At 55.8% G+C, this 25,946-nt stretch overlaps 1 protein-coding gene across 10 annotated transcripts in view; it reads right to left on the bottom strand.

The window, feature by feature from the left end:
- The window catches only part of POU2F2 (POU class 2 homeobox 2), a gene marked incomplete at its 5' end in the record, with an annotated part of 78,956 nt that overhangs the window by 6,167 nt on the left and 46,843 nt on the right, over window positions 1-25,946 (bottom strand). For 2 of the 10 annotated variants that reach the window (XM_082370104.1, XM_082370102.1), the window contains 14 exons: window positions 153-226; window positions 360-561; window positions 1,704-1,770; window positions 3,039-3,215; window positions 3,294-3,442; window positions 3,533-3,674; window positions 3,979-4,140; window positions 6,298-6,389; window positions 6,480-6,585; window positions 16,833-17,063; window positions 17,313-17,429; window positions 20,473-20,529; window positions 20,674-20,708; window positions 20,821-20,886. In XM_082370104.1, the coding sequence (XP_082226230.1) occupies window positions 153-226; window positions 360-561; window positions 1,704-1,770; window positions 3,039-3,215; window positions 3,294-3,442; window positions 3,533-3,674; window positions 3,979-4,140; window positions 6,298-6,389; window positions 6,480-6,585; window positions 16,833-17,063; window positions 17,313-17,429; window positions 20,473-20,529; window positions 20,674-20,708; window positions 20,821-20,878 (1,669 nt within the window). Of the gene's footprint in view, window positions 1-152; window positions 227-359; window positions 562-1,703; window positions 1,771-3,038; window positions 3,216-3,293; window positions 3,443-3,532; window positions 3,675-3,978; window positions 4,141-6,297; window positions 6,390-6,479; window positions 6,586-16,832; window positions 17,167-17,312; window positions 17,430-20,472; window positions 20,530-20,673; window positions 20,709-20,820; window positions 20,887-25,946 lie in introns of those variants that run through there. The other 8 variants (XM_082370105.1, XM_082370106.1, XM_082370108.1 and 5 more) reach the window with 8 other exon arrangements.

Raw genomic sequence — 25,946 nt, 5'->3', positions numbered from 1 at the left:
CACACCTTCCCCAAAGGTGAGATGGGTATGAAGAGGCGAGCGACGCAGTGAGCAGGGGCAGGATGGCATGGCTGGAGCAGGAATGGGATGGGGGCTCGAGGCCCTGGGGGACAGGGCTGGTGGTGATGGGAGTGACATGCGGCAGCACGCACCTTGGATAGTGGCCAAAGGGTTGTTGCTCATGAGGGCTGGACTCAGCCCGGAGCTCAACCCCACCATTGTGCTTCTGCAAGAGGCAAAGCAGAGGCATTAGCGGCGGCAGAGACCCTCCCACAGAACTGGGGGCGCAGCTCCCCACCCTGGAAGCAGCAGCGACCCTGCTTCTCCCCACAGCCTCCTACCTGCGGCTGCCCACTTACCCCGTGCTGGGGTTCAGGCCCGACAAGCCGATAGCCGAGTGGCTGCCTTGAGGGCTGGGATTTGTGCTGTTGGTGGTGGCCGGGGGTGGGGGAGTGACAGAGGGGATGGAATTGAGGGGGGGCGCGGCCCCGCCCCCGCCCCCACCCCCTCCAGCTGTCCGGCTGGGGTGGAGGGTCCCCACAGCTGAGGATAAGGTAGTAACTGCCAGAGAGAGACAGAGAGAGGGACACTTCAGCTTCCACTCGTCCTCCACTGAGGTCGACTCCTGCTCGTCTTCCCTGCCCCGTCCCGCAGCATCTCCTCAGCCGGAACACACTTAGGCCTCCTGCCCTTTCTTCCCACAGCCATTTCTCTGTGCCTCTGCCACGGTGACGGTAATCACAGTAAGAGCAGCTGCCACCCACCGAGCCTGTGCCCTATGCCAGGAGCGTGCTCACACCCTGCTTATCCAGCCCTTAATCTCACCTCTGGGCCCCTCTGTACAAAGAACCAAGGGTTCCCAGAAGACAGAGCCCTATGGCTCCCTCTAGAGGCCAGGCACGGGCGTGCGACTGTGCACCCTGAGGCTGAGAGGGCCCTGAGCCCAGCCTGAGACCAGACACCCAGGACAGCAATTCCCGGCTCTGTGACGTCCCAGCTGTGCCTTCAGGTGAGAACCTTCATCCCTCTGGCCTTCAGTTCCCTCATCAGGAAAATGGGGAAGATAATAGAACCTATCTTATAAAATGGGTGTGAAGATTAAATGGGTCAATATTCTTTATAAAGAGTTTAGGCCAGTGCCAGGCACACCCTTACTACTTTATAAACTTCCACTTACTATTTCTTAACCTGGGGAGGGGAAATATGGCGTTTGTTTTTATATTATTCTTACATATGGTGTTATACATGCCCTACCCCAGGAAGGGGCAAAGGAGGGCTTTGGGTACAAAAGTGTGTGTGAGTGTGTGTGTGTACACACACACACACATACACACTCTTCTGTGTATATATTCATGGATATAGCTTCTGTATGTATGTTACATTCACAATAATTTTATAACCGAGGCTCAGAGAAGTAAGGTCACTTCTGGAGTTCACACAGTTTCTAAATGCCAGAAAGAGAACCCAAGTACATCACCTTTATCAACCCCGTGCTTTTCTCACGTGAAATCATGGAGCAGATGAAGCCTGAGCTGCTCTGGCAGGGAAGGGGTGAGGCTGCCCTCTCCCCTTCCCTGCCCCGCCCCCTGACCTCCAGGCTCAGCCTTGAGGTCTAGGGATGCCCTGAACCGCTTGAGAACCTTGGGTTCGGGCCTGCACTGTGTTCTCCCAGTACCCCCTCGCCATCCTCTGCCCTCTCTGACCTGTTGTGCTCAGACTGCTGGAAGCTTGGGACAACGGCAGGGTCCCGGCGCCCCCCTGGGGCGTGACCTGGGGAGAGAGGAAAGAAGGCATGGTTAGGCCACTGTCGTCCAGCAGCTCCCATGGTGCTCCCTGTGGTTACAACCCCCGCACCTCTGCCTCCAAGACAGAGAAAGGGGGCTCTGGCTGCAAGGCTATGTTTGTATCATGCCAAGCGCTTTCCATCAGCTTTCGTCACGTTTACCCTAGGTGATCATGGGGCACAGACAGGACGTAGTCATTCCCTGCCTCTCCTCTGACACCGTCCAGTTGCAGGTCTGAAGTACGTGTGTGTGTATATGTGAGAGCGCGCAAGCACACGTGCTTGTGAGGCTAGGGGGTGGGGTGGGTTATGAGGATAAGGCGTGTCTGCATCACAGTGTTGAGATGTTATACTGCTTGATTTTCTGGGACCATCCACCAGCCTCCTTCTTAGCCTCCCTGCCTCCAGTCTCATCCTCCATCAACCCCAGAAGCCTCCCTCTAAATGTGACCCAGTCCCTCCCGGGCTCAAAACTCATCCTTAGCGCCTCACTGCCTACGGTTCAAGTTCAAGCTCCTTCAGCATTTGACTTGGTGTCTGGCCCCTGCCCATCCCCCACCCTACCCCCACACTCATTCATAAATAAGCATTCCAGCTCCAATCACACTAAATCGCACTGGAGTTCCTCAAATTGGGCTCAGCACTCTGGCTTCTAGGCTTCATGCACATAGATCCCTTTGCCTGTCCTTCACGAGGCTGACTAACTCTCTCTTGTCCTTATGACTCAGCTCAGATGATCCCTCCTTCCTTTACATCATTGGGGAGGGGGGCTCCTCTGGGCCCCTTGCTCCTCTCTGTAGTGTCACAACCCTTTCCACACTAGATGGAATAAAGGGATGTCCCAGTGTGTCTGATGTCGAGCAGGCTGTGGACCTGAGTGCACACCCAGGGGTATAATGACGTCCCTGCCAGCGTCTGTGTAGTTGTGAACCTGTGTGAGGGGGGATGCCTGCATCCTTTACCTAGTATCCATCCCCGTGTGGCTACATCCTGTGATAACTCTGTGTTTGGCTACGTCAGTGTGTGTCGGTGCGTGCTTGTATCCCCCACGTAAGACCACAGTTCCCTGGAAACGGTGTTTCTCTGTGTGACTGTGCCCCACCCCTGTGACAGCCTGTTCCCAAGGGTGACTCTCCCTGCCTCTGTTCTAGGAACTGTGGCCAACAGGGTAGGTTGTGCTTCACACGAGGTGCCTGCCAGGGGGCGAGGGTGTGCCAGAGCTTTGTGGCCCCACCCCTCGAGGGGCTCTTGGTACCAGATGGGGGCTGTAGCTGGCTGGCTTGCCCGGGCTGGGCAGCATGGGGGCCGCGCTGCAGGGGTTGATGCGTTTTTCCTTCTGGCGCCGGTTGCAGAACCAGACGCGGATCACTTCCTTCTCCATGTGCAGCTGCTCTGCGATCAGCAGGATCTCCTCTGAGGTAGGCTTCTGGTTCTGCGGGCAGAGGGCTCGTTAGCCCCGGGCCCATCCTCCCGCCAGCCCTCAGGGCCGTCCGGGAGGGTGGGGCCTCACCGCTAGAAAACTCTTCTCTAAGGCGAAGCGGACGTTTGTCTCGATGCTGGTCCTCTTCTTGCGTCTCCGGCCGGGGAGCCCGTCGAAACCCAGGCTGGGACTGCTCAGCTGGTTGGGACTGGGCAGGCTTGAGTCCACAGACATAGTCTCTGTGTCCGGGAGGAGACGGGGTCATGAGAGGGCGCTTCCCCCGGCCCGCCGCCCGCAGCCCGCCCGGGAGCCCCCAGCCCAAGTCCCACCTGCGTCGTTGAGCCACTTCTCCAGGAGAGGCTTGAGTTTGCACATGTTCTTGAAGCTCAGGTTGAGGGCCTCGAAGCGGGAGATGGTCGTCTGGCTGAAGTCGTTGCCGTAGAGCTTGCCCATGGCCAGACCCACGTCACCCTGGGCCAGTGGGGCGGGGATGGGGCTGCGTTCAGAGCCGGGCAAAGGGCTCAGCCCCGCCCACCATCTGGCCACACCCCACCCCGCCCACCAGGTGACTATGCCCCTCCTTCACCCCGCCCACTAGGCAGCTACGCTCCCTCCCTCTGCCCACCAGCCGGTCACGCCCCTCACCCCGCCTACCATACGGTTACGTCCTCTACTCCGCCCACTAGATGAGTAGGGCCCAACACCCCGGCCACCAGCTGGTCACACCGCCCTGTCACCCCACGCCCACCGCCTGTCCTGCCGGGTGGCCCCAGACCTGCGTGAAGCCCAGCTTGATGCGGCGTTGCTTGAAGGTGCGAGCGAACTGCTCCAGCTCCTCCAGGTCACTGGGCTCCTCGGGATGGGATGGTGGCTCCAAGCATTTGGGGGGCTGCGGGTGCGAGAGGTGCGGGTCGGGCAGCGTGGGGCGGGTCACGGCCTGGTGGGGTGGGCAGGTGGGTGGGATGCAGGACCGAGGACCAGGACGGGGCTCAGCATTGGCTGCGCAGTCCCCCCTCCCTCCCTCCCTGCCGTCCAGCCTCTTCCTGCAGACTACCCTCCACCCACCCCCAGGTGGCCCCTCCACACTCATTGCCAATCAAGGTGACACTCTGCTGCCCCACAAGGGCCCTCCCACTGCCTGAAACTCTCTGCACATTCCTCCCAGTCTGCAGATTTCATAAGGAGCAGCCATCTCCTTTCACCAAAGGCTCTTTCCCTGAAGCTGGGGGAGGGGTTGGTGGTTTTAGCCTCCTCTCAGGCAGGGAATCAAGGATCAGCTCTGCTACCAAATTGCTGGGTAACTCAGGCAAGTTTCTTAATCTCCCTGGGCCTCAGTTTCCCCCTCTGCAGAATGGGAACAATCATGGCTACTCTACCTACCCCATGGGGTTGTTGGGAGAATCGGGTTAAAAGTGAGTAGGCTGCAAATAAAGTAAAAGTATTTTTAAAAATAGACAAGGAGGGTGACTGGGGGAATTTACAAGGAAGCAACAGTTCTCTCTGGAATGCTTCATTTCCCTAAAAATAAAACATCTAAGTAGGTGGTGGGTACAGGGATGTTGGACGCACAAGTCCTTGATCCGTTATCCAAAACCCTGGGACCAGATGTGTTTTGGAATTCAGAATTTTTTCAGATTTTAGAAAGCCTACATGGGGCACATATCATAGATAATGTGAACCTCCACCATTAGGGTCAAGGCATCACCCCATATTCGGACATATCAACAGCTGTCAGCAAAGCACAAGTACCACACAAGAGGGATAAAGAAAAGTCACACACTGCCTCGCATCAGGCCAAGACAGGTTTTGCGGACTTCCCTGGTGGCGCAGTGGTTAAGAATCCGCCTGCCAATGCAGGGGACACGGGTTCGAGCCCTGGTCCGAGAAGATCCCACATGCCGCGGAGCAACTAAGCCCGTGAGTCACAACTACTGAGCCTGCGCTCTAGAGCCCACGAGCCACAACTACTGAGCCCGCGTGCCACAACTACTGAAGCCCGCGTGCCTAGAGCCCGTGCTCTGCAACAAGAGAAGCCACCACAATGAGAAGCCCGCGCACCGCAACTAAGAGTAGCCTTGCGCACAGCAGTGAAGACCCAATGCAGCCAAAAATAAATAAATTAATTAATTAATTAATTTAGTTAATCAACTTTTTGGGGTTTTTTGAAACAGTTCATATATTTTTTAAAAGGGCTGTTTTAAAAAATAGGTAGGAGGGAACTTTAAAATCCATAATCATGAAAAATTATTATTAAAGTTTAGGACCCAGTGGGAATTCCCTGGTGGTCCGGGGTTAGGACTCCACACTTCTACTGCAGGGGGTGTGAGTTTGATCCCTGGTTGGGGAACTAAGATCCCTCAAGCCCCAAGGCACAGCCAGGAAAAAAGAAAAAAAAAGTTTAGAACCCAGGCAGCAAACTTCAAGAAAGGCCATGGGGACCAGGCAGGAGGACACCAAGGCAGCCTGAAGAACTCACGCCTTCCAGGAGGGGCCTGAGCTCATGCCGTGTGTACGCAGATCCAGCCTTCCCAGAGCTTAGGGTTTGTCAAAAGAAGCTGGGAATCTGGTGTTTTCCGGGAACTTTGTTGACAACTAACTCAATTTTTAAATGAGTGTGGGCCCTTGTTTGCAGTCTCTGGTCTGGGAAGGGGACACGAACTAGTACCCAACAGACTCTCAGGGAACGCCCCCCATTTGGAGTGCTGGAAGAGATCTGAGGCATTCATGCCCTAAAGGCCTGTGAACCCCCTGAAATTTTGTGTTTGTGCACACGTGCATTTTGGGGCAGTGGGGGTCGGATTCAAATAATCCATCAGATTCTAAAAGGAGTCCATGTGCCTGCAAGGGTTAAGAGCCACTGGTCTGGCTGACTCCCCTCATTCTGTGGAGGAGGAAGCTGACTCAGACAGGGAAAGTGGCTTGCCTGGGGTCCCACAGCAAATTAGTAGCAGAGCAGCGCTGGGCCCCAGGGCTCCTGACTCCTATCTTGGCCCCTGTGGCTGTGTGTGTGGGGGGGCAAATGGAGAGGAGACCCTCACTCACCACCACTCTACGCCATTTGGCCACAGCCTGACGCATTCAGTGGACCACTCACCTGTGTGGGCAGCCCCGCCCGGGGCTGGGAGGTCAGAAGAGCTCCCTGGGTTTGCTGAGGTAGCTGGAATAGATTTGGCGTCGGTAGCAGGCCTGGGGGGACAAGAGGGATCGCACGGGGTGAGGGGGGCAGAGAGAGTTCTGTGGAGGCGCTGGGGAGGCCATCCAGGGTGAGGGCCTTACCTGGCTGACTCTGCTGGGCCTGCGGCAGCAGGAACTGAGCAGGTGGCTGGAGGTGGTGACCCGGCACGAGCACCAGCTGCTGAAGCTGGAGGAGCTGCTGGATGTCCTGGCAGGGAGGGGGGTGGACAGAACGACAGCCTGAGTCCTGGCCCGGCTCTTCCCTCTGCATCGCCTGAGCCCCGGCGGGTGCGCCACAGGGCAGGCTGGCATAAGGCGTGGAGGGATGGAGCATGGGTCACTGGGTGCAGCCCTGAGCTAAGGGCACCCAGGAGGCCGGAGCATCCTACATGGTCATCACAGGAGGGCTCGCTCTTTATTTACCTTTTCTTTCTTGATGAAATATTTGCCTTGTCCTATATTCCCACAGAACAAATAGAATGATTTAAAAATGTAAATCAGATCAAGTCTTCCTTCCTTTTAAAACCCTCCCAAGGCAAATTACATCATGTCTGGGATTAGCTTTAAAATACTCCAGCCCCTAGCAGCTGATTAAATTGGTACAGAGACTTTGGAAAACTCTCTGGCACTCTTATGAGTTGAATTGTGTTCCGCCCCACCCACCACCAAAAAAAAAGATATGTTGGAATCATAACCACCCCCTAGAACCCCAGAGTGTGACATCATTTGGAGATAGGGTCTTTGCAGATGATCACGTTAAAATGAGGTCATTAGGGGCTTCCCTGGTGGCGCAGTGGTTGAGAGTCTGCCTGCCAATGCAGGGGACACGGGTTCGAGCCCTGGTCTGGGAAGATCCCACATGCCGCGGAGCAACTAAGCCCGTGAGCCACAATTACTGAGCCTGCGTGTCTGGAGCCTGTGCTCCGCAACAAGAGAGGCCGCGACAGTGAGAGGCCCGCTCACCACGATGAGGAGTGGCCCCCGCTTGCCGCAACTGGAGAAAGCCCTCGCACAGAAACGAAGACCCAACACAGCCATAAATAAATAAATTAATTAATTAATTAAAAAAAAAAAAAAGAAATTGAAAATTGTATTAAAAAAAAGAAGAGAAAAAAAAAAATGAGGTCATTAGGGTGGGACCTAATCCAGTACGACTAGTGTCCATATAATATGGGGAAATTTGGAGACAGACGCACTACAGCTGCACTGAGATACTATTTTTACCTAATGACAGTGCATGACACACTATGTTGGGGCGTGAGGGGAAACAAAATTTCTTGCACATCGCTGGCGAGAGGGTAATCCGGCAATGTCTATCAAAATTACCAGCACACATATCCTTTGACTCAGCCACTCCACTTCTAGGAATTTATCTTAGGGATATACTTGCACTTGTGCAGAATGACCTCTCTAGAAGGATACTCCCCGTAGCAAGCAGTGTTTTAGCAAAAGAGTGGAAACAAGCTGAGTGTGTAGCAGCAGGGGATGGGTGAATGAATTAAGGTAGATCTTTATGACAGAATATTATGCGTTCATCAAAAAGATCGAGGACACTCTTTGTCCTGATATGGAACAACCTTCAAGATGTCCTGTTGAATGGAAAGCTCAATAGGCAAAACAGTGGGTATGATGTGCTACTGTTTGTGTTAAAAAAAAAATATTATACCCTGGTACCTGCTTGGGTATGCACAGATTATACTTAAAAAACGATACCAGAAACTGGCAACGCTATAAACCCTTCTGTACCTCTTGAATTTTGAACATTTATCTTGTCCAAATAAAGGAATAAATACCCAGGTGTCCCACCCCGACTCGCCCAGTTGAGCAGTCACTTATGCCCAGCATCCCTGCTTTTCCAACCACTCGTCTTGCCAGAGTTCTAGGCTGTTCCCTGTCTACCTGCAAAGGCCTCTGCTTTCTCCGTGTGCTTTAGAAAGTGGACAGAGTCCCCAGATGCTCCCTGACCTCTCAGCTTTCTCACTCTAGCTGCTAATCATCTAAGAATACAGTTTAAGGAGTTTGACATCCTACGCTATATCGTTTGAAACTGCATCCAGTCTGCCTTCCCTTTTGAGACCCTCCCCACCCACCCAATAAGGCCTGCCTGGCTATTTCTCTTCTGCACTTGGATTGACCCTGGGCAGTGGGTGAAGCCTGGGCTTCAAGGCCTGCCATTTACGGTGGACCCTTCCAAGACCCCCATACTTAATCTTGTTTTTATAATTTTGTCTTTTTCTTCTTCTTTTTCTGGCTGTGAGGTGGCTTGCAGGATCTCAGTTCCCCGACCAGGGATTGAACCTGGGCCCTGGCAGTGAAAGCGTGGAGTCCTAACCACTGTACCGCCAGGGAAGTCCCTTTTCATCAAATTTGTAATATCGATTGTACATCCAGCTCCTTGCCATGGCCCTGCATGACCTGGCCTTCCTCACCTCCCACGACTTTCTCGCTCCCTAACTCATCCAGCCACACTGGTCTCCCTCCTGCCACTGAACCCAGAAAGAAATCCCCACCTCAGGGCCTTTGCACGTGCTATTCCCCCCCCCCACCCCGCTTCTTGATCTGCACATGACTGGCCCCTCCTCATCATTTAAGCCTTTATCAAATGCCCCTTCCTCAGAGAGGCTTCCTCTGGCCACCTGCTCTGACACGGAGATTTTTTTTCCCCTCGTCACTCTCTTACATTTTACTCTTTTCCTTCCCTCATAGCAATATCAGCTTCCTGTCTGTCTCCTCAAAAGGGGTTGGTGCCAGCTCCATGAGGGCACAGGTTTGTTTGCCTTATTCCTCACTGTAACCCTCATGCAGAAAGGTGCCTGGGTGTGGTGGATGGTCCCCAAACGCTGGTTGACCAAAGGAATTCAAGAAGGGGAGAAAGAGAGAAGATTCTGGGTGAACAGTGAGCTGCCTCAAGACTGGGGTTAGGGACTTCCCTGGTGGCACAGTGGATAAGACTCCACCTGCCAATGAAGGAGAACGGGTTCGAACCCTGGTCGGGGAAGATCCCACATGCCACGGAACAACTAAGCCCATGAGTCAGAACTACTCAACCCGCATGCCACAACTACTGAAGCCCGCGCGCCTAGAGCCCGAGCTCCGCAACAAAAGGAGCCACCGCAATGAGAAGCCCGCGCATCGCAACAAAGAGTAGTCCCCTCTCGCCACAACTAGAGAAAGCCCGCGCGCAGCAACGAAGACCCAACGCAGCCAAAAAAAAAAAAAAAAAAAGACTGGGGTTAGCCGGTAGAAGGCGCCATTTCTCCATAACCTAGAGCCATCTGAATCGGCACGCCAGCTGAAGCCACTTGGAGGCGTGTTAGGACGGAGACAGAGGGTGGAGAAATTGGAGTAGGCGGAGGGATGCCAGCGCTCCGCAGGGCCCCCCGTAGCGGATCATCTGCTCTGTCCCTAACCCGTGAGAAAAACCAGCACAGAGAACTAGCACAGCCCATTAAAACCGAGAAGGGGGGAGACAAATTCTTGCTCATCGCTGTATTCTCTTCACTCCCCTGCCCCAGTGCAGGCATGGAACGGGCAATCCATGAATTTTCAGTGAATGAATAAGGTAACCCTTAGGACTGGTGGTGTTTGGGGGCAGACTGGCTGTGCTTTGCCACAGGTGGGATCTTGGCCACAGACTGGGGGCAGAAAGACTGAGACACACGGTTCATATGACACATATGGGTTCATATGGGTGAACTTGGTTCCACCTGGTGGGGAGGAGGCAGCCTTGAGCAGGAACTAGAGGCCGCCGGGCCCCAGAGCCGCGCAGGTGCGCTGCCTCACTCCAGCGCGCAGGGCCGACTCCCCTCTCCCCCGTGACTGGCCTCACACGCTACATCCCGCAGCCCCAGCGGGGACGGTGTCGACACGCACATCGACACTCACTTGCCGTCCCCGATAACGGCAAATTATGACCAGTTCTGGACACTGCGTGCTGCGAAGACGTGGACAGCCTAGAGTGAAGTCCAGAGTGGGGGAGGGATGGGGTCTGGGGACCATGTAAGTTACTGGCAATCGATTGTGGAAGGGGCCGCCTAGGGAGGCAGTGAGCACCATCCTGGGGGCCATCTGGGTGAAACTGCACCCTCAGAATGGTGCAGAGGGAGTTCCCACACTGGGTGGGAAGGTCACCTCGGGGCGCAAGGATCCCTTCCAGCTGAGAACCGTGAGGGTTCGAGTCTTGGCCATCGTGCCTGCTTTTTTTTTTTTTTTTTTCTTTTTTGTTTGTTTGTTTTTGTTTTGTGGGATCTTTGGGGATCTTAGTTCCCCGACCAGGGATTGAACCCAGGCCCTTGGCAGTGAAAGTGCGTGGTCTTAACCACCGGACCGCCAGGGAACTCCCGTGCCTGCTTCTTGCTGTGTGACTTGGAGGAAGCCAGCTGTCTCTCTGGGCCTTACTGTATAGGGTGACAATGCACGGTGTCCTGGAAAGACCTGGGCTCTGGAGATGGCCAGACACCTGACTCTGTCCCTTACACACCGTGAGACCACAGGCAGTTCCTTACCCTCTTTAAGCCTCAGTTTCCTCAGGTGACACCTCAATAATTCTTACCTCATGGAGCTGTTAAAGAATTAAATGAGACAACAGGTGTAGAACGTTTAGTCTGATCCCTGGTTCACTGAAGTGGTCCTCTGTAAATGGCAGTCCTTTTTAACTGAGTCATTTCTCTCAGGGCTCAGTTTTGTCATCTATAAAATGGGAGTAATACTGTCTAACTCTTCACTGGGTTGTTTTGAGGCCTGAGTAATATTATTATTCTCAAAGCATTTTGGAAATCACAACCTACTCCTCCAACACCAGCATTTGCTAGCACTGCACCCTCACATCAGCCGCCTCATGTCACCCCGTGAGCTCTCGAGGGCGGGAGCCCCACCAGTCCTTCCTCTTCCTGAAAACTTACAACTTCCAGCTCACGCCCAGACCCTCCACTGAGCTTCAGCCCCAAATATCCATCTGCCTATTTGATGTCTCCCACTTGGGTGATTAATAGACTCTTTGAACACTACCACGTCCAAAGTGAAACTCCTGGTTCCCCAGCCCCACCCTCCAAAACACCCTGTTCCTCCCCTGCCTTCCCCAGCTCAGGAAACCACCTCACCACCACCAATCTCTGAAGCCAAAATCCCAGGAGTCACCCTTGACCTATCGGATCCACACAAAATAGCATCCCGGACCCCACCTTCACCCTCATCGCCACCCCCCCCCCCACCCTCGATGCCTGCAAGGACTTCCCACTCCTTACTCCTAGTCCATTCTCCCCACAGCAGCTGGAGGGAGCTTTGTAAAGGGTCATTTGGGACCCTCACCAGCTTAGAACCCCCAACAACCTCCCATCATACCCAGCACACATTCCAAACTCCTTGATCTTGCCTACGAGGCCCTGCAAAAGCCAGTCCTGCCTGCCTCCCCACCTCACCAGTGATCTGTCTCCCGCTCACTCTGTTCCAGCCATTTCACTTTCCCCTGTACCCTGAACAAGTCAAGCGGGTTTCCACCTCAGGACCTTTGCACTTGCTGTTGCCCTTTCCTAATCTCTCCCACTGCCTTCTTCATGCCTGACTCATTCAGGTCTCGGTTCTCAAAGGCCACCTTCTCAGTGAAACTTCTCCTGACCACCCCATTAAAAGTGGCTTCCTCCCTTGGGACTTCCCTGGCGGTCCAGTGGTTAAGACACTGCGCTTCCACTGCAGGGGGCACAGGTTCCATCCCCTATCCTGCACGCTGCCGACGTGCAGCACGGCAAGAAAAAAAAAAAGTGGCTTCCTCCGCCTAGGACAGCGCCCTGTGTCATTTTTTTCATTACACTTATGCAAAAACCGTCTTGTTTTGCTGATATGTTTACTTGTTTACTGTCTCGCCACTAGAACATAATGTCCTCAAGGGCAGCCACCTCTGCCTTGTTCACAGCTGTCCCCTCAGGGCCATGAATGAGCACCTGGCATACACAAGGTGCTCGATAAGTATTAGTTGAATGAATAAACGACTATGATTATTCCAGTCCCTCCACTAGGGGAAGCTCTAAAGGTTGGAGGTGGGGGGTGGACACAGGTAGCCTGTCTCTAGCGTCGGATCTGCTACGTACCCCCGTCCCCCAGAGGTTGGCCCTGCCACATGGAGCCCACGAGGTCCTGGCGACTGGGGCAGAACACCGTGGAGCAGAGAACCATTCAACAGGGAGAAAAAAAACACCTACCTGCCAATTGCACATTACATTCCATGCTACCTCATGCTAAAATTCCAGGACAGACAAGCAACAGCAGATCCCAACCCAGGAGTCCTGGAGTGACTGGCATGCCTCTGGACCGGCCCAGCTCCTGGACTCTGGGGCCTGTGGTGCCAGGTGGGTGGCTGAGCTGACCTGGCATCCCCCACCCCTTCTCCAGCAGCAGGACCCACCTCCTCCTCTTGGGGACCTGCCCTCCTCCTCTCTCAGGTCACGCAGTCCAGGTGGGGCTGACCCCACCTTCCCGGGAGTTGGGGGCAACGACTCAAACCTGGCCACTGGGTGTGTTTTATCTCTCTGGGCGGGGTGGCTGCAAGTCTTGAAGTGCTGGTACCCATTATGCCCGACTCAGAATGAAAAGGGAGACAGATCCCTGGGGCCAGGCCTGATGTCAGGCTGGGCCTTTTCTGTGATCTGAGCCAAACAGTCCTTTTTCCCCTTCAGCTGCCTAGAGTGTGGCTGTGGCCCCACTGACACCCACTCCTGGCTCATCCTTTGCTGCCTCCCACCCCTCACCTCCCCAAGCCTGCCCTGCCCTCTCACTTTGCCTTTACCAGTCCCACGCCTGGAACCCTCTCCCCAGCTCATCCACCTGGTAAACTCCTACTTGTTCCCCCCTCGGTTCAGATACCACCTCCTCCAGGAAGCCTTCCCTGACTCCCTCAGACACAGCCCCCTTTCTTTTCCCGCATCCCCACCACATCCAGCAGGTTTCTCTGGGAAAGCCTTCTTCACTAGGTCCTACCCCCCTGAAAGATCTTCTCAAGCTTTATTTGCCGTGGCCATGTTACAAAAATAGGGACGTTCCTCCCCGCCCCCACCGCCGCTGCTCTCCAAATACAAAATGATGTTTTAACAGTTAATGTAAATTTTCAGTCAATGCCTACCCTACCCCAGGCATTCTGAATTACTCCCCTGGAGAGATGTCTTCCCTACCCTTGATTGAAAAGCTGCAGCAAAACATCCCTCATTGATTCAGTAAACGTCTGTGTGGCCCCCTCGGTAGAAAGCATCATGCTGAGTTGAGTGCTGGACACACAAATTGTAAACCTGTATTATAGGGAATTCTCTGGTGGTCCAGTGGTTAGGACTCTGTGCTTTCACTGCCGAGGGCCCGGGTTCAATCCCTGGTCAGGGAACTAAGATCCCACAAGCTGAGGGGCGCAGCCAAAAAAATAAAAAAAGTCAGTGGTAAAATTGTATTATAACTGTCCCTTCTGTACAGGCTAGGGAAATGCAGGGAAGGTTCCTGCCAAACTGACCGACATTCCTTTGGAAGTTGGCATTAGAGGCACAGAAGGGGGACTTTCCCTTCGTACTTTATATAATTTTAAAGTGATAGGGTTATGGATGCTTTTTGACTTTCTTATTATTTTTCAAGTAAAGCATTTCTTAGTGGCTCATTGGTGTATCTGTTTCCCTACAAGACAGGGAGCCCCTCTGGGGACAAGGCTGGGTCTGAGTCATGCCTGCTTCCCACCAGGGCCTGACGCAGGAGGCGGGAAGTGTCTGCGAAACGAGGGCAGGACAGAGCTGAGCAGGCACAGGCAGTTGCACGGGCAGGCAGACGACACAGGCTGGGGAGCGGGTCAAGCCCAGGGCCGAGGCCGGCTGTGGCTGCAGCGGGCAGCGAGGGCAGAAGGACGGTGGTCCCCACCACAGCCTGGGCGCAGTATGGTGACCGGCTCATGGGCTGTACGGGATAAACATTGGTCTGTTGGGGAAGTGAGGTCACAGGGTGACAGAACTCCCAGAAAACAACTTCAGCCCAGCTTTGCACTTGCAGGACACAGATGGAGATCAGAGCTGAGGGAAGCTGGGGCAGGAGGAGTGAGAGGAAAGGGCTGGGCGGGAGGGATTCGAGGGGACCTTGAGAATCAGGGCCTGGGCAGGTTACAGGTGGCAGAGGGTCGGCCTGCGGCTGCTGGTGTCAGTAGGGAGTCCGGAAGAGGTGGTTCTGGGGCGGGGATGAATAGAAGGAGTGCCTGCCGCTCACAGGGGCTGAGGGCCTGGCTGGGTCTGCGCTAGGCTGCCCCGTCCCTCCTCCCTCCCTGCAGCCTGTGCTCCTTCAACAGACATTTCCGAGGGCGTATGTGGACACAGCCCTGGGTGATCAGGGCTGTGGCAGAAGGAGAGGCAATGGGCTGGGGGCCCCCAGAGGAGGCAGGAGGCAGGAAATCAAACCAGCTGGAGGGAGGGAAGTCATGGAAGACTTCCTGGAGGTGCAGGCTCCCAAGCTGGGGCTTAAAGGATGGAGAGGAGCTCTCCGGGTAAAGGGAGGGGGCTGACTTCCAGGTAGAAAGGCAAACAGGAGCAGGAACACCAAGACTGGAGGAGCCCTGAGCCTCGACCTTGCTCAGCGAAGAGCCGTGTGTGCCACGAGGCAAACAGATCACCGGCTGCTGGGGTCTCTGGTGGCCGGGGTGGGAGGGGTGCCAGTTAGAGGCAGCAGCCCCAGATCACGTGGTTAGAGCCCTGGCTTCCAGGCTGACTCTGCCACTTGAGCTCACAGTGTGACCTGGGGTTAGGCAAGTCACTTTGCCTCCCCGGCACCCCCGCCCCTCCCCCCTGCCGGCGCCTTGGCCAGGATGAGGATTTGTGGATTCAAGGAGGTCACGTTAGCATAGTGCCTGGTACAAAGGCAGCACCCAACAGACTACCTATGGCAACGGTGGCAAGCCAGGCATTGGGAGGATCTGTTTGGAAGAGTCGCTACAAAGCAGCGAGGCCAGCTTGCTCTGCGTTTCTGCAGAGCCAGGCCCAGCGGCAGGAAGCTCTAAGGAGACAGAGACGCACTCAGTGTTAAGCACAGCCCCAAATGGGAGTGCTGGTCAGCAGTGGAACGGGCCCACCAAAGGCCGACCGCTGTCAAGGGGACAGCCTCGCGGGCGCTGGACAGCTCCCTGGTGTAGACAGCGTAGGCCAATCCCTCGCTGTAGGACTCCCCAGGCCCTTCACTGCCCTGGAACACGGGCCACAGACTCAAACGCTCTATGGCAACCAGGTTAACAGCACAAATGGGTGACATGGGCAGGGGTGGAAGGAAGGGGTGGGCTGGAAAGAGCAGCCTGTCGGAAGAGGAGGCCTGCCCAGCTTCTACTCTGCTCCCGCCAAGCATCCTTATGGGAAGTCTGTTGGCCAATATCATGGTTGAATTGTGTCCCCTAAAAAGATATGGTAGGGGACTTCCCTGGTGGTCCAGTGGCTAAGACTCCACGCTTCCACTGCAGGGGGCACGGGTTCGATCCCTTGTCGGGGAGCTAAGATCCCACATGCCGCGTGGTGCGGCCATTAAAAAAAAAAAAAAAGAAACGGTAGGAGTTCTAACCCCTGGTGCCTATAAATATGACCTTGTTTGGAAACGAGGTCTTTGCAGATGTAATCAAGTTAAAAGGAAGTCATTAGGGTGGACCCTAATCCAATGACTGGTGTCCTTATAAGAAGGGGCAATTTGGACACAGAGACAGACACACTCAGAGAAAAGATGGCCACATGATGACAGAGGCAGAGACTGGAGTCATCCATCTACGAGAAAGCCAACGATTTCCTGCACCACCAGAAGCGAGAAGAGGCAAAGAGGGATTCTCCCCTAGAGCCTCAAGAGACACCCCCGCTCTGCTGACACCTTGATTTTGGACTTCTGGTCTGAGATGATACATCTCTGTTGTTTTAAGCCACCCAGTTTGTGATACTTTGTTATGGCAGCCCTGGAAGCTAATACAGCCACTCATGCATGATTCCACGTAGACCAGAAGTCTCCAGAATGCGGAGAGAGAATGCAGAGTTTCCTAACTCACAGACCACAGGCCCCTTTCTGAAAGAGCGTCTCACTGGAGGAGCCAGGGCGCTCGGTGTGGGGCACCGATTCTGATTCTCAGCCTTTCTTTTGTACCCACACAGGTGCTGTGCATGGAGGTGACCCCTGGTTTCCTCTGCTGTAAACTGAGGATAACGTGTCAGCCTCCCAGGTGACTGTGAACCTCAGCGAGACGCACAGAAAGCAGAGAGTCGGGCACGCCCCTCGCGCGGAGGGTGTCCTCCCTCTGAGCCTCGCTTTACCCCTCTGAGAGATGGGTGGCAGCATCTCCCGAGGCTTCCTGGGGTTTCCGGGGGCTGCCTGGCCCAGCGCTGGTGGTCAGAACGGTCCGCGTGGACCAGCCAGCCCCCTGCACCGCCTCGGCTTCCTCGGGGCCTCCGCTGGAGGGCGTGTGCTCCCCGGGGCTGCCCTTACCTGTGCTGTGAGCTGGATGGGTTGGGACAGGGTGAGCTGTGGGGTCCCGGGGGGCTGGCTGGCAGGTTGTGGTGGCGGCAGGTCGCCTCCCCCGGAGGAGGCTGGGGGCTGCGAGGTCGAGGAGGAGGAGGAGGAGGAGGAAGAGGAGGCAGCGGCGGCCGCGGCGGCCAGGAGCTGGGCCTGCGCTTGCTGCAGGAGGAGCTGCTGCTGAGCTGGCATCAGCGCCGTGAGCTGTGGGCCGGGCGGGGGCAGCGGGGGCCAGAGGAGGGGCATGGGGGGAGCAGAGAAAGCAGACAGGGGTTAGCGCCTGAGCCAAGCGGGTTAGGGGGCGGGTCTTCCAGGAGGACAGAGGAGGGCAAGAGGCAGGCGTTGAGAGAGTGGCCGCGGCCGTGGCCCGGGCGGGACACCCCAGGCCACCAGTCCTGTAACAGACGGGAGGGGGCTGGCCTGTCCCTGCCCCCGTGCACCCCAAGTACTTACCCCGGCTAGCTGGCTGCCAGTCAACATGAGTTGGGCCTGGGGCAGATGCGGCTGAGCCGGCTGGGGGGGCAGGGGTGCCGCTGGGGCTGAGTCACTGCTGGGGTCTTCAGCCTTGATCTGGGGGGGAGAGAGGCAGGGTCCGGGACCCCAGAATGTTAAGTGGAGGCCAGAGAGAATGCCCACCTGTGAACCAAAGAGAGGGCACGTGTGTGGCAACGGCAGCCCCGCGCCGCCAAGGGAGAAGACTGGGGTGCGGAGGCCAGGCCCGCGGGGACCTCGGGCCACCTCTCTGGCCTCAGTTTCCGCACCAGTCAGAAAAGGCTAACACACCCTCTGCACCCGAACTCCCGACAGGAGAGGGTCACCTTTGGAGAGCGCTTTTACCCTCCTGGGGGTCAGTTCCCCATTTTTAAAATGGGAAAGGATGCCAGTGGGGGCCCCGGGACATCAAAGAAGGGGGTCCTGTGTGCCACACCCCTCATCTGCTTCAGCCAGAGGTGGACCTCTTATCTGTCCAGTGGAGTAAGACTTTATTGGATGAAAGAGGATTAGGGTATGAAATAAAAATCACCGCCTTAGAATATGGGTCATGAATTCAAAGCCTAAGGAAGCAGGCAGACAGCACAAATGGGTGATTTGGGCAAGTGTGGACAGAGTGGGCTGAAAAGAGCATGCCCGCCTGCCGGAAGGGGGAGGCCTGCCCAGCCCCACCCTGCTTCTGCCGGCAAAGAACCAAAGCAAAAATGCTGCAGGACCAGCCGCAAAAGACGTCTGCAGGCTACATGTGGCCCAGGTGCTGCCAGCTCTCAGCTTCCACCCCAGAGTCCGCTGAGCCCCTCCTCCTCTCTCTGTGGAGGATAAAGATGCATCTCGCATCCACCACGTAGGACAGACCAGCTTAGAGGGGTGCCAGCCTTCTCCCTCTCCTACCTGAAAATACCAGACAATGGTGGCCTTGCCTGAGAGGTCTGCTGGTGAAAGACACATGGGGTGGGAGGTGTGGCTTGATGAGTCGCCCACTCTCAGGCCCAGAGGGGACCTTAGGGATCATCCTTCAGCCCAGTGTCCCAACAGTGTTTTGCAAAAGGAGATCCAGAGAGGGAAAGCATCTTGTGCAAGGCAACACAGTGACTTGGCAGGAGCGAGCGTGGCATTTGCAATACGGACTGAGACAGACAGACAGACAGAGGCCTGGGAAAGGGCCAAATAACAGAGGGTGAGTGGCATGCCCCAAGGGACGGGATACAAGTGTCAGAAAGTCTAAGGGGTACGGGGATGCAGCGTGAAACAACAGTAAATACTAGAAGTCAGGGCAGTGGCTGTCCTGGAGGGGAAATGAAGGGCCTTCTGGAAGTCTGGTCATGTTCTGTTTCTTGATCTGGTGCTGGTGATACAGGTGGCCAGTTTGTGAAAATCCACAGAGCTGTACACTGAGGATCTAAGTGTGTGTCATATTTTAATTAAAAGTTTTTAAAAAACCAACACTGCGTGCCATGGTGAGAACACTGTCCCTCTCGGGGCTCTTTCCTTCTCTCTCTTTTAAGTCTCCAATAGGTGCTAGGATGTCTCTAACACCTTCCAACCCTGGCTAATTGCCCCTTTTAACAAACAGAGAACCGGTCTCAGGCTTATATCCGACAGTAGGCAAGAGTCTCTGGGTACATTTTAATAATCATTGTATTTATTTCCATGGCAAGTGATTCTGGTTTTCCATTCATGAAATTTCCATTTAAAAAAACGTTTTATTTCAGCTGTTGAAAAAGCAAGACAGCTCATGAGTTGATAATTGTTGAGGCCGATTGACAGGTACCTGGATGTTTGTTTTCGCTATGGTCTTCCTTCTACTTTTGTATCTGCTTCACACTTTCCATAATAAAATGTTTTTTTTAATTGAGCCAATTCAACAAAATTGTGATGTAAATAATTGAACACAGTGGTGTGTGCATTTGTCTGAAATCATGATGGAAGCACATGAATCACTGCAATTAGGGAAAGACTGACACAGAAGAGATGCAGTGAGGTGGGGCAGCAAAGGCCAGGAGCGGAGACCAGGTGTGGATGGAGACCCAGAGCCAGAGGCCGCTGCTGCGCTCTCTGCCTCAGGCTTTCCCCGGGAAGCAGGCCCAGGCTGGGGAAGGGGAGCGAGAACCCTTTCTTCCTTGGGCCCCACTAGTCTCCTAGGGGAGAAGCAGGGCTGCCGCAGAGCAAGGAGAGGCTGCAGAGATTCAGCTGAGGGAGGGCTGGAGCTGGGGGTGGGGGTGACGGACGCTCTCGGCTCCCAGGGCTATGGCCAGAGCCCAGCCTGAGATCAGAGGGAAGACTGTCAGAGTCCGAGCCCTTCTCCCTGGGTCCCGTCCAGCGCCCTCAGAACAAGACACCTGCCCACCAAGCAGATCAAGGCACACCAGCCATGGAAGGGACCTCAGAGATCCCCCTCTCCACCCCCCACCCCCATTTCCCATGTTAGAGAAGAGGAAACTGAAAGGCCAGAGTGGGGGAGTGATTCTCCCATGGTCACAGAGCAGTTCCTGGTGCCCACGTCCCATCCTTCTGCCACCTTTGGTCAGGGTCAGGAGTCCTGCCTGTGCCTCCTCCTCTGTCCCTGCCCTCTGTGCCATCTTCGGGCCTCTGGACCTGCCGGCTGCCCCCGCCACACTGGAGGGTGGAGACCTGGGCCCCAGACACCCCAGGAAGCCCAGCAGTGCCCAGGAGCAGGGCCCCATCTGGATCTGGCATTTGCTCTACGTGGTCACTTCCGGCCTCCCCACCGTCCTCTCCTCCAGCATCCTCACTGGGCCTGCCCTCCCCTCCCCGCTCCCCAGTCCTCCGCTGGCCCCTGAGTGTGTGCTTGGGGGGATGGGGGGGCAGGGCCGGCCCCTGTTCGGTCAGGGACGTTGGGATGGGGGCGGGGCCCTCAGCTTCCTGTTGTTCATCGCCCTGGGGCTCTGGGGGGGATTTCCCTGGCCACCCCCACTCCCCCAGGGAAGGGGAAGGAGCCCTGGTGAGTCACAGGCCTGGGGCGGGAGCCCGAGGGTGAGAAGGGGCGGCGGGAGGAGTCCCGTCACCGAGGTACCAGGCCCTGGGCCCTCTCCCAAATGCCAAACCCGGCCCATCGCAGGACACCTCTCCCCCTGCCCTGGCTGCCCTGACAGGTGCTTACCTTGGTGCTGGGGCCAGTCGGGGACACAGAGAACGGGGAGGTCTTATTCTGGGGGTTCTGCAAAGAGCGAGTTGGGGTGGGAGATGGGAACAGTGAGATGAAGCAGCTTCTGACACCCTGCCCCTCCCCCACACAGCTCCCCTCTGCTCCCTTCTCCCCCTCCCCCTCCCCACCCCTCCTGCTCATCCACTCCCTCCTGACCTGATGGTTAGTGTCTGGTCCATTTCTTTCCGTGTCTGCAAGGAGAGGGGCAGGGTGAGTTGTCACGAGCCACCCCCAAAACTCCCCCGGCGCACCTGCCCTCCGCCCGTGGTGACCTCTGCCCTCCCTGCTCCCTTCCCCACTCACCTGTGTGCTCAGATGGGGAGTCCAGACCTTGCTTCTCGGCCTCCAGGGGCTTAGACATTCTTATTTCTGGGGACAGAGGAGGGATGCAAGTGGGGTGAGGGTGCAGAAGCCTGAAGAGCTCTGGGGCCCCTCCTCCGGCACCACCCCAGCCTCTCCCCAAATACTCCCACACCCCCTGCCGCCTTGCAAGTGTCTCTTTCCGGGAGACATGCCCTCTGCTCTGAGCCTCTGCTCTCCTCCGGCAGGACAGGAGCGGGCCCTTCGGGCCCTGGGGATCCCCTTCACCCCTCCAGGAGGTGGCACAGGGAGGGTCAGCCCCCGACCCCCCGTGAGACCCTGGGGCAGGGTGGGAGGGTCGAGGTTGGCCGTGGGTCCTGACAAGGCTCTGGCCGCCCAGGGGGAGACTGCTCCAGAGCAGCGAGTCAGCCTTAGGCTTCCTCTCAGGCTGCCGCCCCGGCGCCCGTCCTGCCTCACCAGGTTTCGGTGAGGCATGTTTTCCACTCTGAGTAGGGCCTGGGAGGTGTGAGGGGACTGCAGCATCCCCAAAGGAACGAGTCGTCAGATCTACCGGCGGTGATTCAGCCGCCCTCCGGCCCCCTCCCTGGCCCACCACTTTCCTGTCCATACCCCACTCCCACCGGCCTCCCTTTCAGGGACTCAGCACACAGATGGCCCCACTCTGATCTCTGTGACCCCGACCCCATCCGCATCTGCCCCGACCTTGTCCTCAAACCTAATCTTAGACCTTACCTGGGACTTCAGCCTTGATTTGCAGCTGCACACCCCAATCCAACCTACGGTCCCTGCCCCTACAGACGCGATCCCACTCTATAGTTCCGCAGGGCCGAGGAAATGAAAGGAGGTGGCCGAGGGGAGTGGCGAGCAGGGGACACAAAGCAATGGAGACAAACCCCCGTCCTCACAGCTCTCTGATGCTGGTCACGGGAAGGTGAGTGTTACCAGGGCCAAGCACAGCGCCAAGTATGATTCAGAGCTCACACCGGCAGTTGGTGCTAATATTACCCCCATTTTACAGAGGAGGAAACTGAGGCTCCAGGGGGGGATGGCACCTCCCCAAGAACACAGTGAGGCAGCAAAGGCACCCTGATCGGACCTGGGTCTTCGTGACTACAGGGCTCCCACTTCCGATCAGTATCTCTACGGTCTCTGATGGGCCCGTCGTGACTTTCACCACCGTCATCCCAACCCAAGCTCACCCTGACTCCGACTTGAACTCAGTCCTTCCTGGTTCTAGACCCCCGCACAAATCTGGGTTTCTGCCCGACCCGTTCTGAATCCCCTTTGCCCACCCTGATTCCCAACTCCTGTCCAGACAACCCGAGTCCTTCATCTGAGCTCGACTCCCAACTCGGCCTCAGACCTTACTCCTGACCCTGACTCTGACCCTAAAGTCTCCCCTACAGCTCACTCCAAATCCCCACCAAGACCCCACCCTATCAAAGGAGCTATCCAACTCTAGTGTGCTCTACATCCAAGATACTTAAAGAAGGCCAGCTAGAGAGAGAGCTGGGACAGCGTCACCAACTGAAAAAAAAAAAAAAAGTCCAGAAATTTTGCAATTACTCGACACGACACGCCACTCGGATTTAAAATTCCTGATTAAAAAGCCAGGTCACACACTGCTGGTGGGGGTGTAAATCAATACAAGCACGATTCAGGAAAGCCGAGCGGTGCCCCTTCCCTGTGTCCCAGCACATCCACTCCCAGGCGTCCATCCAAGAGGAAGGAGCGTCCTGCCCACCATCACCACCGCCGGCACGCGTGTTCCCAGCGGCGCTTTCATAACCACTCCCCGCCACTGGAAAGAGCTCCAGGGCCCATTAACGGGACTGGGTCAACAACACCGGTACATCCATACAACGAAATACTCCACAGCCGGGGAAAAGAACCAACTCCTGCATCACACACGCTGAATCTCGCAAACATGATGCCGGGGTAAAGACGTGAGACACAAAAGTGGACAGACAGGAGGACTCCAATTATGTGAAACTCAGCAACAGGCAGGATGACATCAGATGATTAAGGTCCGATTAGTGGGCACCTTTTGGGGGGTGCTAACCGGGAGAGGGTGTGAGGAAGCCTGCAAGGGGTTGGAAATGTTCTGTTTGGTGTTTATGTGGGTCTACACATATGTAAAAATTCATCAAGCTGTACGCTTAAAATTTGAGCACTTTATGTATGGTATGTTTTCACAAAAAAAGAAAAAAATTTTGAGTTGGGACTTCCCTGGTGGCGCAGTGGTTGAGACTCCATGTTCCCAATGCAGGGGGCCCGGGTTCGATCCCTGCCAGGGTACTAGATCCCACACGCGTGCCGCAACTAAGGAGCCTGCGAACCGCAACTAAGGAGCCCGCGAGCCACAACTAAGGAGCCCTTGAGCTGCAACTAAAGGAACCCATGTGCTGCAACTAAGGAGCCGGCCAGCCTCAACTAAGACCCGGCACAACCAAATAAATAAATAAAATTTTAAGCTAATAACAATAAAAATAATAAGCCAGCATATAGTCCTATTAAGGCATAAGCTTATGAGTGTTAGGGTGCAGGTGCCCAGATGCTACAGGAGCTCAGGCCCTGTTTCTGGGCACTGGGAAGGGGGCAGCAAGTGGTTAAGGATGCTGAGAGACACAGGAGGTCACAAACGGAGCCAGGGGATGAGGCCCCCCCCGCCCCGACTCTGGTGCATCAGACGCGGGAGTCCTGACTGATCCTGGCTCTAAATCTCCCAGACCTTGGCCCTGCTCCAGACAACCACAAATCCTAACGTGGCCCTAAATCCCACCCCTCCCAGCATCCCTGAAAGCCGTGCCCCAGCCCCCTCCCCGGCTCCTCCCTCCAGCCAGTGTCCGCATTGCCACGGGAGCTCCTCGCCTGGCCCTGAACCCTTCCATGGCTCCCCGTCTCCTAAGAAAAGCCCAGGTTCCTCATCCTGGCCTTTAGGGTGTGACCCTTGTCACCCGCTGCTGCCCATCTCTTGCCACTTATGCAACTTTCTCTTCAGCCACGCCAGGTATCTCCCTCTGCTTGACGGGAAGTCCAGACCTTCAGGTTCTTTACTCCCCACCTAGCTAGCGAACGCCCCTCCTGCTCACAGACCAGGGTGGCCTCTGACCTCACCTCCACCCCAGAAAGTCCATGCTCATTCTCGGCCTCTCGTATGTGCCGAGCTGTGTCCCCCAACATTCCTATGTTGAAGTCCTAACCCCCAGTACCTCAGAATGTGACTGTCTTTGGAGATAGGATCTTTAAAGAGGTAATGAAGTTAAAATGAGACCCTTAGAGCCCTTAGGGTGGGCTCTGATCCAATATGACTGGGGTCCTTATAAGAAGAGGAGATTGAGACAGAGACATGCCCAGAGGGAAGACCATGTGAAGACACAGGGAGCAGACGGCCATCTCAAGCCAAGGAGAGAGGCCTCAGAAGAAACCAATCCTGCTGACACCTTGACCTTGGACTTCTAGCTTCCAGAATTTTGAGAAAATAAATTTCTGTTGTTTAAGCCATCCAGTATGGGGTACTTTGTTATGGCAGCCCTAGCAAACTAATGCAGCCTCCCTTGGTCGTGCCTTCTCGCCGTCCTAGCCCCGAGCCCGCAGGGCTGTGGTCCCCTGTGTCCCAGTCCTTTCCCACTAGACCAGAGGGCAGGCTTGGTCTGACTCATTGCTCGGTCCCCAGCATCACCTAGCTCAGAAGAACAAGTTATGTTTGCTGAGCGTCCGTCCTTCCCTGCAGCTCTCTCTGTCTCTTACTTGTTCCTGCCTCTGTCCTGCTGTCTGTCTGCCATTTAACAAATGTTTCCTGAGGCCTTGGCATGGGCTGGTCCCTCTGCCTGGAATGCTGTTCCCCACTCTATCTGCCTGGCGATCTCCTACTCATCCTTCAGGACCCAGCACAGGCTCTGTCCTCCATGAAGTCACCACCCCCGATGACTTCAGGCAGAGGGTCTCTCCCCTGTTCCCTCCACCCTGGCTCCATTTCCCCTGTCACTGTCCTAAAGGCTGTAGCCATCTGGGCCCCAGAATATCTCCTCCTTCAGGCTAGGAACCCCTCAAGGGCAGCTCTGACTCATCTGGGGTCCCCAACGGGAGGTGTGGGTTGAATGAACAAGGGTGGCCCTGTTCTCCCTCCTCCAGGCCTTCGCCTCTGCTCTTCTCCCACCTGGGGCGACCCTCTCCTTCTCGACTAGCAAACTCCTGCTCCTCTTTAAGTCGCCAGCTCCACGTCACCTCCTCTGTGAGGTCCTCCCTGACTGCCCAGGCGGTCAGTGCCTCTCTCATCTGGGGTCCCCCTGTCCCCTAACACACACTGACAGCCTGGAGAGTGACCCCTGCCCCAGACTGTGGGCTCCTTAGGGCCCAGGCTGCACAGTCTGGGACTGTGTCTTTGGAATGAACGAGAGCATGAAAGAGTCTCCTCTCCCTGCTGTCACATGACACTTCGACCCTCAGCCCCGGTCCCCAAGCAGCTCCAACCTAAACATTTAAGGTAACATCCCCTCTGCAGGGATACTGGCTGCAGAGGAAAAAGTGGTTTGAGGGGAAATTTCCACCACTCTATTTCCCTTATTCTCACTAATCCTGCCCCCCACTACCCCCAGCTCCCACACAGCCCGTGCACCCCTGCAGCGCTCAGCTGGGCCAACGGCAAAGTGGCCAGAGCTGTCCTTCGCCCAGGCCTCTTTTGCTGCCCTCTCCTTCTCCTCCATCAGAGCCCAACCCAAGAAAAGGGTCTCATCAAATCATCCCCACCAGCAATGAATAGGGAACTCCATTTCCACCACGACCCACAGCTAAGTGATGTCTTAATGGGGACTCTCGAGGGCATGGCGAGCCTGGCAAGGGGCCTGCGGAGGCTGATCATCCTGGAGGCTGTCTCAGCCTTGGCCCAGGCAGGGTTCTCTCTCTCTCTCTCTCAATCTCTCTCTCTCTTTTGACTCTAGAGATATACTGATGCCTAATCCCTCCCCTGACACTCTGATTTCATTGGGACAGAGACCTAGGCATCAGAAACTTTTAAGCCCACCTCCAGGTGATGCTAATTTGCTCCAGCCCCCCTGGCGCCTTCAGAAGGCCCCCCTCAAAGCGTCGTTCAGTTCATTCGCAAGGAA

The sequence above is a fragment of the Balaenoptera borealis genome (genome assembly GCF_965194805.1).
Source record: "Balaenoptera borealis genome assembly, chromosome: 19".
Lineage (NCBI taxonomy): Eukaryota > Metazoa > Chordata > Mammalia > Artiodactyla > Balaenopteridae > Balaenoptera > Balaenoptera borealis.
The sequence above is the reverse complement of the archived record's forward strand: the minus strand, read 5'-3'. Positions and strand labels throughout refer to the sequence as shown.